Source organism: Anopheles coluzzii, chromosome 3 (assembly GCF_943734685.1).
Source record: "Anopheles coluzzii chromosome 3, AcolN3, whole genome shotgun sequence".
Taxonomy (NCBI): Eukaryota; Metazoa; Arthropoda; class Insecta; order Diptera; family Culicidae; genus Anopheles; species Anopheles coluzzii.
Window position 1 is genome coordinate 33276884 of NC_064671.1, and position 14159 is coordinate 33291042.

The 14159-nt window shown below is 46.0% G+C and overlaps 1 protein-coding gene across 3 annotated transcripts in view; it reads left to right on the plus strand.

The window, feature by feature from the left end:
- LOC120955577 (probable G-protein coupled receptor Mth-like 1) overlaps positions 1-14159 on the plus strand; it is a 156992-nt gene that overhangs the window by 112600 nt on the left and 30233 nt on the right. For all 3 annotated transcript variants that reach the window (XM_040376573.2, XM_040376574.2, XM_040376575.2), the window contains exon 5: positions 13300-13481. In XM_040376573.2, coding sequence (XP_040232507.2) covers positions 13300-13481 — 182 coding nt within the window. The remainder of the gene's footprint in view (positions 1-13299; positions 13482-14159) is intronic.

Below are 14159 nucleotides of genomic sequence, written 5' to 3' on the forward strand. Positions count from 1 at the left end.
ACCACCACTGCTGCTGTTGCTATACAGCAAGCGAGTTCAAACTGTACCGGACAAACAAAGCGCACTACCACCTTTATCATCCTCTCCGTTCCCTTCTCCGTCTTCTTGTGATCGCGTCTGCGTGAAATCAAGTCAGTGGCCATGTCGTTACGTCTGCTAGACGACCGTGAGTTACGTTTTTAACGGTTTTCTGGAGTTCACTGAACAGCAGCACACGCCGTCAAGGCGGAAGAACAGGGCAACAACCGGCACACAAAACGTGTGTGTTTATCGGCAGAACCGGATCAAGAGAGACGGGAGAACACACCACGTGCTACACGTGGTGGATGCCTCCGGGGCATTTCGGACGGGTCTTCGTGGAATGGAATCTTACCCATTTTGATATTGGGAATTGGTTGCTAATGCTTTATCAGTAGTTTTCAAGATTTCTAATGCACTGGAATTACGATCGGTAGATACTCTTCTTATCATCCATCGTCCCTATTTATAGTGTGAGCTAAGATCGTACCATTTCAACAGTTCAATAATGGAGTGCATTTTGATTGATATGATTCGGTATGAACTCAATCCTAGAGTTGCTGACGAGGTACTGGCTGACGCCTTGTATATGCCCCCCTCGTCAGAACACAGTTGTTTGATCAGTGATACCAAACTGATATGCCGTCCCGAATAGATGGGAAATCCGAACGGGATCATGTGTGCTACTGCCACACGGTTCATCGACCGTGCTACACGTGTGCACTGCAACTGGTCAACGTACTTCCCTTTCGGCGAAGAATTATCACCGTACCCGAAACGCTCGTCACTTCACTCTGTGAACTCACATAATCCAACATCAAAACCCATTTCCAAAAGCACCGCGTTTTGACAAGCGACAGAAAGCCTTCTGGGGTTAATTTTTCAAACAACTTCCCACGGCACACGACATCAACGAACGCGAGGGAGTCCTTGAAGGAACAAACCCGGAACTGAAAAAGCTTTCCCAGGGTGAGTGTTTGACTTTATCATAATTAGATTTTCCAATTTGGCGCTCGAGGACGATGTTGGTAGCGAGCAGGACCGGTACCGTTTTCGCCTGCATTTCTGCAATGAAAAGATCAATATGGGTTGTGACATGCTTCCGTGCTTGCTCTGCCAGTGAAGATTGTGATGATGTGGGTCGCGAACAGTGCGCGTCATACGCTCGACGATGAAACATGTTTTCATCATCCATCGTCCGTTTGATGTTTTGCCGGAATCTGTCGCTCGTTTAATGCCAAACCATTGCTGATGTCATGTGCTTTTATTCTACGATTCTTCAAAGGATGAATTTTTAAGATAACTACACCGTATTTAGGTGCAATCATTCAAAGTGATCTAAATTCAGAATGCATTTTAGTGTCACAAGTTCTTGACTGTTATGATAGTTATGTCCTCTACGAAACATTACAAACGACAAATTGCACCAAATTATCACCATTCCTTCACCGATGCGACCTAATGCTTGCATGACTTAACTTAATTGATTTAAAATGATCCATCATCAAGACAGACCCCGCTCCACTGTAGAGAGATCTGATAAATAATCACCTCTGCAAATGGCCGTGAAAAGTTCAGGCATTTGAAGTGAATCATTGCACGCTCGGAATGTACGTTCCGTTCTTCGTTACGGCAAATTATAACGCAGAAATAATGCGACAACTGCAAACTCAAGCAGACACACACACATGTAGACTCAACGTCACGCCATTGCTTTATCTTGTGCACTCTTCTGTGCACAGTTGTTTATGTTTTGCATAGCTTCCGATGTATGCCGAGTCTCGTGTTTCGGTTCGTTTGCACACTTCAGAAGAAGGTGGCCATGCTAGCCAATGTTAGACGAGCTGCAGACGGAAGGTGCCATTAGAATCAGCAAACATTTTACTGCATCTTGGCGTACTGTTTGGGCAGCATTTATTTTCGTGCTTAAAGTGTCGCCGAGTGGCTTTAATGTTACACACTTTGTGTGCCTCCTCTCCCGGCGCAGGCCCTTAATGTTTGCAACTCCAAGGCACCACAGGAATCGGTTTATCTTAAACACATTCAGACCGCGTAACTGTCAGCCGGAGATCGGGGTAGTGGTTTCGACCGTCGCCACCACCACAAGCCATGTCCTTAGTGTGAGATAACAAAATTGTGGAAGAAAAATATGCAAATCGGTTGGAAAAACGTGCCTTTGGTTTTGGTATCTTTTGCTGCAGAGAAAAGAGGGAGAACGATTCAGTTGTACCTATAAAGCATCCCTACGCCCGATGGAAAGTCCCACGCCTGAATGGTATGCAAATGGTAGTGCATCATCAAACATGGCACCCAGAACAAGGGAAGTATCACGAGGGCAAAAGAAGAAAAAAAAAGAAGAAATTCCGGAAGACATCTAACCGAGCAGCTCCTAATTAGTCCACTCTTTCAATTCATTTCCATGTCTCCGGTGACGAGTTCAGCTTTAATCGGTTGGCTCGATGCCAGTGTAAAGTGCTTTTCACCCCCAAAAAACAGTGTCTGAATTCCCCTTGTCGACCAAAGCCGACGGTAATCCAGCAGGTTTTAGCTTAAACGGTTCAGGATATTCATCGTCTCGGTAAAATTTCCGCTCCAGAATGTCATGGAGAAAGTCGACCAATTTACAACTTTCATTCATGAAGCTTCCGGAGCCATGTTTGCAACTTCCCACCCGGCTTCCCGGCACTTCTCCGGAGCTGTCTGGCTGTTTGCACCGGCACAAAAACCGTTTCAGAATTTCCCCAACATTTTCTCATAATGCAAACGGAATGCCAAATATGCCCACTCGCCGTCGCCAATATGTGAGGAAAGTCAAACGAACGGCTGAAGAACGACTTTTTGCTCTCATTTCCTGGAGTGTGTGCAGTTTGCAGTTAAATGTGTAGCAGCAACTCTTTCTCTCGGACTGTGTCCGGGCACAAACTCTTGCCGCGTGTATCGTTACAGCCAACCGGCCAGCACTTCACCAATGTGTACCACACCACAAAGAGAAACCGCCGAACAGAGTCCTCCCGGTCGGTGATCGACTTTTGTGTAAATAAAGACGCACGTTCGACCAAGCAAAACCCTCATCCGACATCCGATCCGACCTCAGTATCCGACGGGTTCGTAACGTTACAGCACAGTGTGTAAAGCCCGACCCCGGATGTGGAACAGCGTACCGCGCGAGAAGAGCCGTTGGTGTCGTGGTTTTGGGAAGTTTTCCTTTACGTTCGTCCGGCGGGCGGTGTGTTTGTATCGCTGTGTGTATCGCTGCTAATTGTGTGAACGGGCAAAGGTCCATATATAGAGAGCGTTAGCTAAGTACTTTGAACCGGGTGGGTGCATCCGGATGTATCGCTTGCTAATGGAAACCCCGGTGCCCCCGTTGTTTGGATACTCATTTACACCCAGCCAGCCCACGCTAGTGATCCACTTTTTGCGCACAAAGTGTATACCGAAGGGCATAAACTTTCTTTGGCCGTTGGGTTTTGCCAAAGAGCCACGAACCCGGTGCTCTTAAAGCCGCCTGTGTTTGAAGGATCGTTTGCGTGGGGCGTTACTGTTTGGGAAAGGCTCGCTCGGGGGAGAGGACAAACTGTTTAGCAAAATCCTACTCCCTCTATTAGCATGCCAGTGATTAAATTACCATAAGCGAAACGAACAAACCTCGTCAGTTTGAGCTCTGTTTGGTGCTCTTTAAAAAAACACACACACGGCAACGAAACCTTTCCAGCCACTGTACCTCACATACCACCACAACCGCGTTCATAAATCAAAACACATGTCACCATTACGGGTGAAGTTTCATCACTCCTGGATCATACGTCACCCCGCCTTTCGTGGTGGTGATTGTGGTGCTGTGATTTAAATAAATTGAAATTTGCACTCCACCGAATGTACTAACCGTGTACCAACCCCCGGGAGGGGCGCTCAAAGGCACGCGACCGAGATTCGTTCCGACCGCGATTTGGATGCAAATTTGAGACACATAGTTTCGGCACAGAATGCCCTGCCGCTGGAAGGCAAATTGGGTGTCACAGCGCGCTCTCTCTCTCTCTCGCACCCACCGTTCTGCTTTCTTCGCGATCAATCAGCTGGGAGCATGTGCAGAGCGCCAGGGCAGAGCGCTAACTTAATTCAATTAAGTTAGATTAATCAAATTCTTATTCAAACTGAAAGCGAGCAATCTGTCCTGTTGCGTGTGCCCTGTGTGCTAGAAATCGGTCCACAGCGATGCAAGAGTGGTTTTGCTGCAGCCCCTGCACCCCGTTTGCAAAATGTCTAGCAAATGTTCAAATCATCCTAGCCAAACAATAAACGGCACCCCACGAAAAGCACATAATAACCGCACGACGGTGACGGCCATACCACATTGAGACATTAAAGTTAATCGGTCGTCTTCGTTTTGTACCGGAACGCAGCGAGCAAGAACGATATGGTATGGTTGATGGTTGGCTGAACGTTGTGCACATTTCCGGTCGGAATGCAATTTGTACTCCTCCGTACTACTGGTCTCACTTGGGAGCGGGCCGTCGTGGTCCCGGGAGGGTCGGTGGTTTGGTTAATTGGATTAAAGCCAATTTCACTCTCGGGTGTTGATAATTATTTGCAAATAATCTAATTGTTTCCAATCGACAAGACCCGAGAGCGCATCATATCGACGGAGCACGGTGTAATGTGACGGTGATGTATCTTGTGGTAGCGTTGTATGTGTGACATATTGATTTGTCGTACCTGCCCACCCACAGGGAAGAACTATCTGAAGTTGGGAAGGTTATTTCGTAGATGATGTTTCAATAAATTGCACTTCTTAATTGGAAATTATTGAATTCACTTCGCTATCCTAAATTACGATGTTATTGCTTACAGGGTTTCCCACGATTTATTGGTCAGTTACCATGATTTTTTGGTGCGTTCCCACGATTTTTTGGTAGTATCCCATAGATTGTTGGTTCGATCCCATAATTTATTGGTATTTTCCGATTGGATATCAATACAATTAGACCAAAAAATTCTGGGAAACGACCAAAAAATCGTGGGAACGCACGAAAAAAATATGGGAATACACCAAAAATTAATGGGAACCAACCAATAAATCGTGGGAAACCCTGTATTCAAGAGAGCATTAAAGCGGCATTCATAAGAACTCCCCAACTTCATTCCATCCAACATTATCCTCCCAATAAAGGCCGAAGAACGAAACTTAAAGGACGTGACGCAACTTTGATGGTGAAAGTACCGCTTAGCGAAATTTTCACTTTCACAATATGCTGCCAAAAAATCTCCCAATCGTAGTCTTTTGTATAATTTCTTCGATTCGATTTCATTTTTATACCACTCTGCTTCTACCATCAGAAAGAAACGTTTCTCTTTCATTTAAAAAATAGCATCAAAACCCTGAAAGCAGGAAACATTCATCATAGTGCTAGTGGGGATCCCTCCGAGCGACGTCCGGCCGAGGGACGCGTGATTTAGCATTCAAACTCAAACTGGTGGAACGAAAACAGCAGCACCCAACAATAAATACGATAACCATCGTTGAGCTTCTGCTCCATTCGTGGTGGAGTTTCGCAAAGCAAGATTCCCTGGTTGAGAGGGGTTGAGGTTTTATTGGTCCTACCGCCATAATGTATCCTCACAATGAACCGTGACCTTTCTCCCGAGGAGACGCTCACTATCTCACCCCCCCTTCGAAGGCATCGTTTCCGGTTGAAGTTAAACACAAAACGCAAAAGCCTGCCTCCCGTCCGGGTATCTGCAAAAAAACCCTGACCTTCCCTGTGGCGGCGAAAGCGAAAGCCCTTCCCGGTTTCTGGAGAGTGTGATAAAACCCCACCGACGATCACGCCGCCGCAGCAGCAGCAGCAGCAGCAGTTGGATAGAAAATTCCTTCTGCTGGTCACACATTTATGGTGGCAATAATTTTAATTTTATTGTCAAATTTTATAACCGCCAATTCATCGTGTCTGAGTACGCTTCATACTGCCATGGGCAAGATAGGGTGCAAAGATTCACGCCAACGGGCTAGAACGGAGTTCACGTGGTTGGCATGCCCGGTACAAAGCGATACATAAAGTTCCAGGAAATGTGTGTCCAGGAATAAAACGGTGAGTGGTTAAAAACGAGACATCTCCAATCACTGTCTGTGTGTGTGTGTGTGTATGTGCCATCTTCTCCAATAATGAGTTTGGGTTCGTCCTCATCGCCGCATATCTTTCTGAAGCATCCCTTTGTCCAACGGACGGGTTTAATTGCCTTGCTAGCCCTGTCATTAAAAACGAATCCAAACGAAAGCACGCACCCGCCGGGTGAGGTTTTGTGGTTTGTTTTGCAAATTAACGTGTCTCGGGGGCCTTGCTTCTTCTGAATTAGCCATTTTGCTCATCAAAATCCACATTAAATGAGATGTCACGATGTGCAGCCTTCAGCGAAACATCCGCAGGCATTAAGCTTAATTCTAGTAATCGAGAAGAGTGATGCTTCCTCAATTTGGGATGTTCCACTGGAAGGCAATCCTCGAGGCTAAAGACTCTTTTGTATCTAAAAAGAGAAAGTGTTGGTTTGTCTAACGGGATCATTCAAATGATACCTCGATCTATCATTCTTATGACTAGAATGTTCTAAAGTGTGTAATAAAGCGAACCTCAGACGTCTCGAAAGTGATACTTGATGGTGCTGATTATTGCTCTTGATTTCGTGGCCTTAGTGTCGTGTCATTAGCGTCTCCCAAAAAAAAACGTGATGCGTAGGGAGACTCTTTGATGTGTTCAACATAACCGGTTTGTGAGGTACACGCCCGTTACCTTAGCAAGGGGCCTGCAATCTAGCGGTAGTTTCCTCAAGATATTGATCACCTCAATCCGCCCTGTGATTTGTTCGTCTCCGTTCTTGCTGCATTTCACTTTTTAATCAAATTAAGATTCATTCTCGATGCCATACTGAGCCGAGCGGAAGGTTTCAACTTCACGCTTTCACTCGCCCGCTGGAGCGTCTTTCAAAAAGACGCTCGTTAGCTACCAAAAACCAGAATCGTCATGATGTTCTTCTCCATTGCAGCAGCATCGTTGCCCTTTTGTTCATTCTGCTGCCCTCGCCAAGAGGAGACCCCAAACCGAAATTGACCGTAAATGATGAGATTTAACGGTTCGTTTACTTTCGGTTATTGAACTCTCCGTCTTCTTCCACCTGTGTACGCGCACCTGGTTGGATAGAGGCAAAACGGAAGACAGAGTGCGGACTACATGGCGATCCACTTCACCAACGCCATACTCAAAGTTCCAGTTGCAGGGGCGAGATGTTTGATAGGATTTCATAGAATCTGTAATCTTCAAAGCCGCGCTTTATAAAGCTTAGCACGAGCGTAAGAGTGACAGAAAGAGAGACAGAGAGAGAGAGAGAGAGAGAGAGAGAGAGAGTGCATATCGAGTAATTCTATTTTGACAAATGTGTCCCTGACAAAGAGCTACAAATTGAACAATAAAACATTGGAATTCATGCATTTTGTGAAGCGATCTTGCATCTACCCCCTTTTTCCCCCATTTCATAATGGACCCTTAATAGCACCGATCTTCATTTAGGATTAAACGCGCTTGCACCGTGGCTCTGATGCTCTTGGATCCTACGCATTCTTCATCCTACACACGTTGACTATTTGGTAAAAACCTGTAACCGTCTCTGCGGGAAAAGGGCGTCCGGGATCAGAAATGGTGTATCGTAAATGAATACGTCGCTTTGGTTGATTTATGCTGCTTTAATAGCATCGATTTCATCGACCGATGATCGCGATCGACGAGCGCAGGGCACTCCGAAAGTGGGGAGTGCAACAATGCGCATGCCGATGAATCAATATGTTACAGGGAGAGATCATCATTTGGGGAGGGTTTTGGAATGGATTTATAATGGGCGATTGCATTCTTCAGATCAAGATGCGTGTTTTTGGAATTTAAACCCTTGTTGATAAATATGTACAAAAGAAAGTTTGTATCACAAACATCCAATCACTGCAATCCAGTCGGGTAAGTTTTGTTATGTGATCTTCAACTTCATCTGCTATAAGAACGATCGCTTTTAACTTACTCTCGACTCCAATAGAGTTTTTGTTGTCCAAGTCTTCCAATGACTAGACTGTAATCGATGCGACAGCTACAAAGGTGTTAAAATAAGTTTAAAAATTGTTTGTAATCCATTCCCTGTTATTCGGTTCCAGTATGCAGTTTGTTGAAGTCTGTTTTGTATTTGTCGTGTACGTGACAGTCTGGTTGGATTTTTGCAGGAAAACTTTTGCTGCTCCCGCTACGTAAAAATACGTTACATTCTTTTGTGATTTTATTTAGCTTTTCGCTGCCCGAAAGCTAGTTGACATGGACACTGCTGTTCCGGCTTTTTCCATTCGTTTTCCACTCGCAAATAACTTTCCGTCGCCGAATACATTCGTGCACGGTGTTTGTCGTTTGTTGTCTACACTGGTATCCGCATAACTATTCGAAATGTAACTCGAACGAAGTAAAGATAACTTCTGCCCTCTCGCGTTTACTTGTTTACATCCCGCAAGGTTAGCGCAACAACACCAGGGCAACCAGCACCAGGCTGTAACGGCTGTCTTTGTGCATACCACAGCTTGCAGAGCGCTGGTGTGTGCCGCCGGAACACTTGGAAAGAAGCGAGGATGAGGATGATAACTTTCAAACGGGCAGAAATAAAACCAGGAACACTTGAGACATCGTCACAGAAAATCGGTAACTGTAACGATCTTCGCTCCCGGTGCCGCTTCGCCGACACAAAGTTTGGCGCACCAAGTGGGAAATAAAGCACTCGTCGTGATGCGATGGTCGTGCCGTCGGTGGTCGCTTGAAGACTGTTTTCGCTTTTAATTAAAACTTGTACAATTTTAAAATGTTTTAATTGATAAAACTCGACCCATTCCCGCCCGGTGGGCAAAATGCAGCCACCGAGCGGGCCGATAGTTTCCTGCTCGGGGCAGCCAGCTACCTCAACCTCTACCGCCGTAGAGCCGTACAATGCCGGAAGAACTTTTGCAAAAACGGTGGAACGGGATTTCTTTTTCAACTCCTCCGCTTCCTTTTCTCTTCAACTATAATTGCACTGGAGGCGCGTGAAAAGAGGCACTTCTTGCTGCTTGTTCGTCCTGGCTTAGCTTGCTCCTGCATCCTCTCTCTCCCTCTTAAACCCCCAATACTTATTCCCTTCCACTTTATCGCATCGAGGCAAAGAGTGCGACAATTAGAGAATCTGTTTCGTGAGTAAATAAGAACAGGCGTGAACACTGCGAGCGTTGCTGTGCAGGGAAATTTAAATTAATTAATTCGTTTACTTAAGAAGTGGTATTTCCCTCCCCCACTGGAAGGGATGAAATTCATCATCCTCACCATCAGCATCAACATCATCAACATCCCACGACACAGAATAATCGTACAACCATGATCCATTACACCACCGTCGCCGCCACCGCCAGAATAGTGTCTCGGGCTGGCACTACTTGTTGGGCTGAAAGTTGTTACAAGTAATTTGAGCCAACTCTTCCGGCACCGGTTCGTCTTCCACCGCACCGCATCGCACGAAATGAAGAAATGTCTCGTTAAACTGACACCACGGATGAATGAGTTAAGAGTTTATTGGACCAGGAAAGTAAGGTTTCTTCCAGGCTTCTGCCATCTGCCGAGAAAAGGTCCCTTTCGAACGGCTAGAACCATCGCAGAAAGTGTTGAAAGTCAATCATCATTGCTGTGGTGTGTAGTGCAGGGGGTACGAAACGAAGAACCACTACAAACTTGTGATTGATTGCTCGGTTGTTTTGTCCGTCGTGGCTGGTAGATTTGATTGTGGCAATTAAAACGTAAATGCAGCTGCCATTTTGTTCTGAGGCTGATGAAGGGAAGGAGTTATGCAATTTGCTGGTTGGTTGGTTCGAATATTCTGAAGCAAGACAGCGCTAACAAGAAGCTTTATGCCAATTTCGCGTAAATTTTAATGCAAATAATTATTAGTTAAAAGAACGTTTTGAAATTGTATACATAACTCAAAGCATATCAAGGTCCTTTAGGTACAATTGGGGCAATTTCGTAAAGGCATGAAATTCCCCTCAAAAACTCCTTCCTTAAACCAATGCTCGATGTCATTTGTTCGTTCGCACCTCATCGACATAGTGTTGACGTTTGATTCGTGTACACTAGGCGATCGAATTCCACCTCTCGGGGCGCGTGATTTGTGATATGCCAAGGTAGGACGTTCAGCTCATCGCCCGGTACGCGGACCCACCCCTTCTTCCTCTTCGGTGGACAGAATTTATCGACCCCCCAAACCATTAGCAAAAGGCATGGTTAATGGTTCCGGCGAAAGAAAAGTGTCGTTCGATCGATTCTCGCCCTTCGGTTGTTTTGTAATGTGCAATAAAAATTTCGTAATTTCACACCGCATAACTCTTTTGCTCCGTGGTGTGTCGGTGTCTACACCCGACGACAAGCGAAGAATTACACAAACACAGAGCTCTACATCCACCGACATTGGCGTGTGAAAATCGAAACCGAACCGACGGCCAAAGCCCCACGGTTCAATGATCGAAGTTTCGATCGCGAATCGATGGACAAGTTGGTGGCGACGCTGGCCGGTGGCCTTGGTGAGTTTAGATGCATTGCGAAAACCATCTTCCACCGCCGTCGTGGCGACGTGTTCATTTAATTGCAACGCTTTTGGACGGAGGAAGTGTGTGGAAAAAGCCGCATAAAACTGCCGGAGAATGCCTTTCAGTTTCTAATTCATTTCCGTGCCGGGTATGCTTTTGTGCCTTTATGTGAGGTTAGAATTCAATTTCCGGCACAATTTCCTCCGGCACAGAAGTCGTTGCAGGCAGGCAGGCTTTGTGGCACACAATTAGTGTGGCACACGATTTATCGATTGATATGCAAATCTGAGCACTTTCCCAAGTGGTTTCCTGCTCGTCTTCTTCCTTTGTGTAGCTGTGTGTAGTTCCAGGAGATAACATCACACAGCTATGATTAATGGTACGAAAGACATTCCTCTTGACGGGCATGATGCCCTCCTGTCGTCGGTTCGTAGCTTGTCTTACTGACATCACGGAAACATCTTGCAAGAAACTTCATTAGTTTGCCTGGGTGTGTGCATGTGTTTGACTTTTATCACGTGTTCGCATTGGAAAAGTGCAAAAGCAGCATCAGACACTTAAACCCGTGTGTGTGTATGTGTGGCCTTTTCGGACGTTCCCGAAGCTCACGTGCCGTCCATAAATCATGCAACCAAATGGTGCCGAATTTCTAATAAAACACAATTTTCACTCAAATATTGAACCCGTCCCGTCCAAGTAAGCAACGGTCTTGGGAGTCCCTATTGGGTGTGAGAAGCATCGAAGTATGCCACATTTTCACATTTTTCGTTCTTTCGGTAAGAGCCATCCCCAAAAGCACCGAGCGCGTTTGTTGGGTCCATTTCCGGGTGTGTCGTCCCGCGCTGTTCGATCATAAATTTTCATAAATTTCGTCCCATATCAACCTCGGATGTTCAGGGCGAACTGTGGCCAATGGTCACGGAACTCTCTCGGTGTGTGTATTTTTTTATCCTCCACATAGAGAAGGATGTTGTAGCATCTCTCGAGCTTACGTGTGCGTTTGATGATGGTGCAGCAGTGTTTCAACACTGTGCAGCGATGCTTTCATAACACACCCCACAAGACACAACCGGAAATCAAAGCTTCCAAAAACGTTGTGAAATGCAATTCATAACGGCCCCAAAGGGCGTCCGGGATTGCAAACCGTCCCCAAAAAAATATGAGATAACGTCGTTACTAGCTTAGTCGGATGTGCCTTCAGTAGTGCCCACTTTTGCGAAGTTGCGAGGAAGGGAGAACATGATGGCAGGAAGAAGGTAACATCTTGAAAAAAAACTCTTATCAAACATCTAGCAGAAGAGGAAAAAATCTACAAGTTCAGAAGAAATGGCAAAAAGTCTTCTCTCCAAAAAAACTGTCCCCACTCGAACAACTTCCCCAAAATGGAGAACATACGCCAAAGCAAAAATCTGCCAAAAACGGATGTGAGATATTGGGAGGAGCACAACATTTGAATAAATCATACCGACGATAGCATTGCCAGGAGTGGAATTCTGGCTTTCCATTTGATTCCTTCCGGTGGTATCTACGTCCTTCCAGACATCCATTCCAATGGCACCAAAAAAAAGAAGCACAGTCTCTGTTTTTTCCTCTGATTTGTTACTTTCCCGAATCGAATCGAACCGATGATAAGAACGAATAACATCGCTGATCAGTGTTTCAAGTTCCGGCGCACTTAAAGCACTTCTAGTGTATGAAACACTTTCGATGCAATTTGCTTCCTTCTTGGATTGAGTCCTAAAAGCAAGATTAAATATTTAAAGCACTTGCCTAGCTTTGTGGTGTGTGAGTGTTCGTGTTTTGTATATTTATAGAGATCCGTTCAACTCGCAAACGAGGGACAAAGGTACTGTTGCCTGGCCTGGCCAATCAATTGTGGTGTGCTCATTTGACCGGTTGGTTAATTTTGTTCTACTAGCTGCTGCTCGTAGTAGTGATGTGAGTAATCAAATTATGGTTCTTAGTTTTGGGAATAGATACATCTGCAGTGCTCAACACAGTGAGTTTGCACAAAAAGTGCTTAAAATAAAGCAATGTGTATGTTATAAACCAAGTCAGGTAGTGCTACTGGAAGTATCTCAATTGCATCCTCACATCCTCCCCATCAGCGCAGCGCAAAGAATGGGGTACTTAAAGCTCACTCAACCGATTTGCTTCGTTCGCTTGGGCTCTGCCAACACCTCTGCCATTCATTTGGCAGCTTTGCACTGTTAGCACTTCATTTACTGATCTCGGGTACGCTGCACTCCACATCTCTCGGGGTGTGTGGACAATCTCCCGGAAAAGCTTCATTTTCCGCATACGCAGACAGTGGCGCAGTCTGGCAGCATCAGCCGGAATCCATCCCAATCGCTGATGCAGCATTACCCCGTCACAATGAGGACGATACTACTGCAGCCAGCCAGCCAGCCAGTGTTTGAGGCAGCGTGTGGCAGGCCAGTCGGTGAAACTATTTATTTATTCATGCATGCATGTCTCTTTATTTATCTTTTCCGTCGATTTCGTCGAGCACACAGTGTGTGTGTGTATGCCTGGCAATGATACAGAAATCTGGCAATAGACAGAGTGTGTGTATACGTCAGGGATAGTGCTAGTGGTCAGTGGTTATAGTCTGGTATTTATAATATTTCCCCCCTCCCTTCTTCTTCTCCTCCACACAGTGATCTACGGCCAACGTCGCTGGAGAAAAGCCAGGAAATCTGTCGGCTGCGCATCTACGAGGTGTACGCGTGGGGTGGCCCGCTGGTCTTTGCCGGCGTGGCGGCGATTCTGGACAACCTGCCGGACAGCAACGATACGTACTTGAGGCCACGCTTTGGTGAAGCAAAATGCTGGTTCTACGGTAAGTGCAAACCACCGAACATGGGGTATATAATCTAACCATCAAATTCCAAACAAATACACACCGCCCCAGCCCGGAACTAAATTCCAACGTCAACGGCATCATCATCATCACCATTGACGGCTCGGGTGAAGTACCTTGGTGCCCACATCCTCAAGGCGTACGTTCAGTCCCGTTAGACATCGATGCATCAATGACGCACGGCACAGCAATCAAACCGACTAACATTTCATTTCATTATGTTAATTATACGAACCAATATGAAGGCGTTGTGCCCACACACACATACACACATGCCTACACGCCCAGAGGAAGCCTTTGGAGAAGCGTAAGCCCCTTGAGTCTTACTTGAGGGCGTACTCCAGCACAGATAGCATTGTGCCACTAGGTTAGTGGCTTCGATTCCATTTTCACGACCAATATTTACCACCAACATCTCTGTCTCGGGGTGGAGCGTTGAGATACCGAGACCGGTGAGATGGAAGCGGAAGAGAAGGATTAAATTACTTCCGCCACAGGAAGCAAGTGAGCCTTTGAACCGGGCTCGGGCTAGGGGGTTTTATGTGGGCTCCAACTGCTTCAATCCCACTCCTTTCCGTGCATGTGCATTCATCAATGTCGACTCCAGTGTGCCACTGGTTTTGCTGCAATTTGCTGAGCATCCCTGAGGAAGCAGGA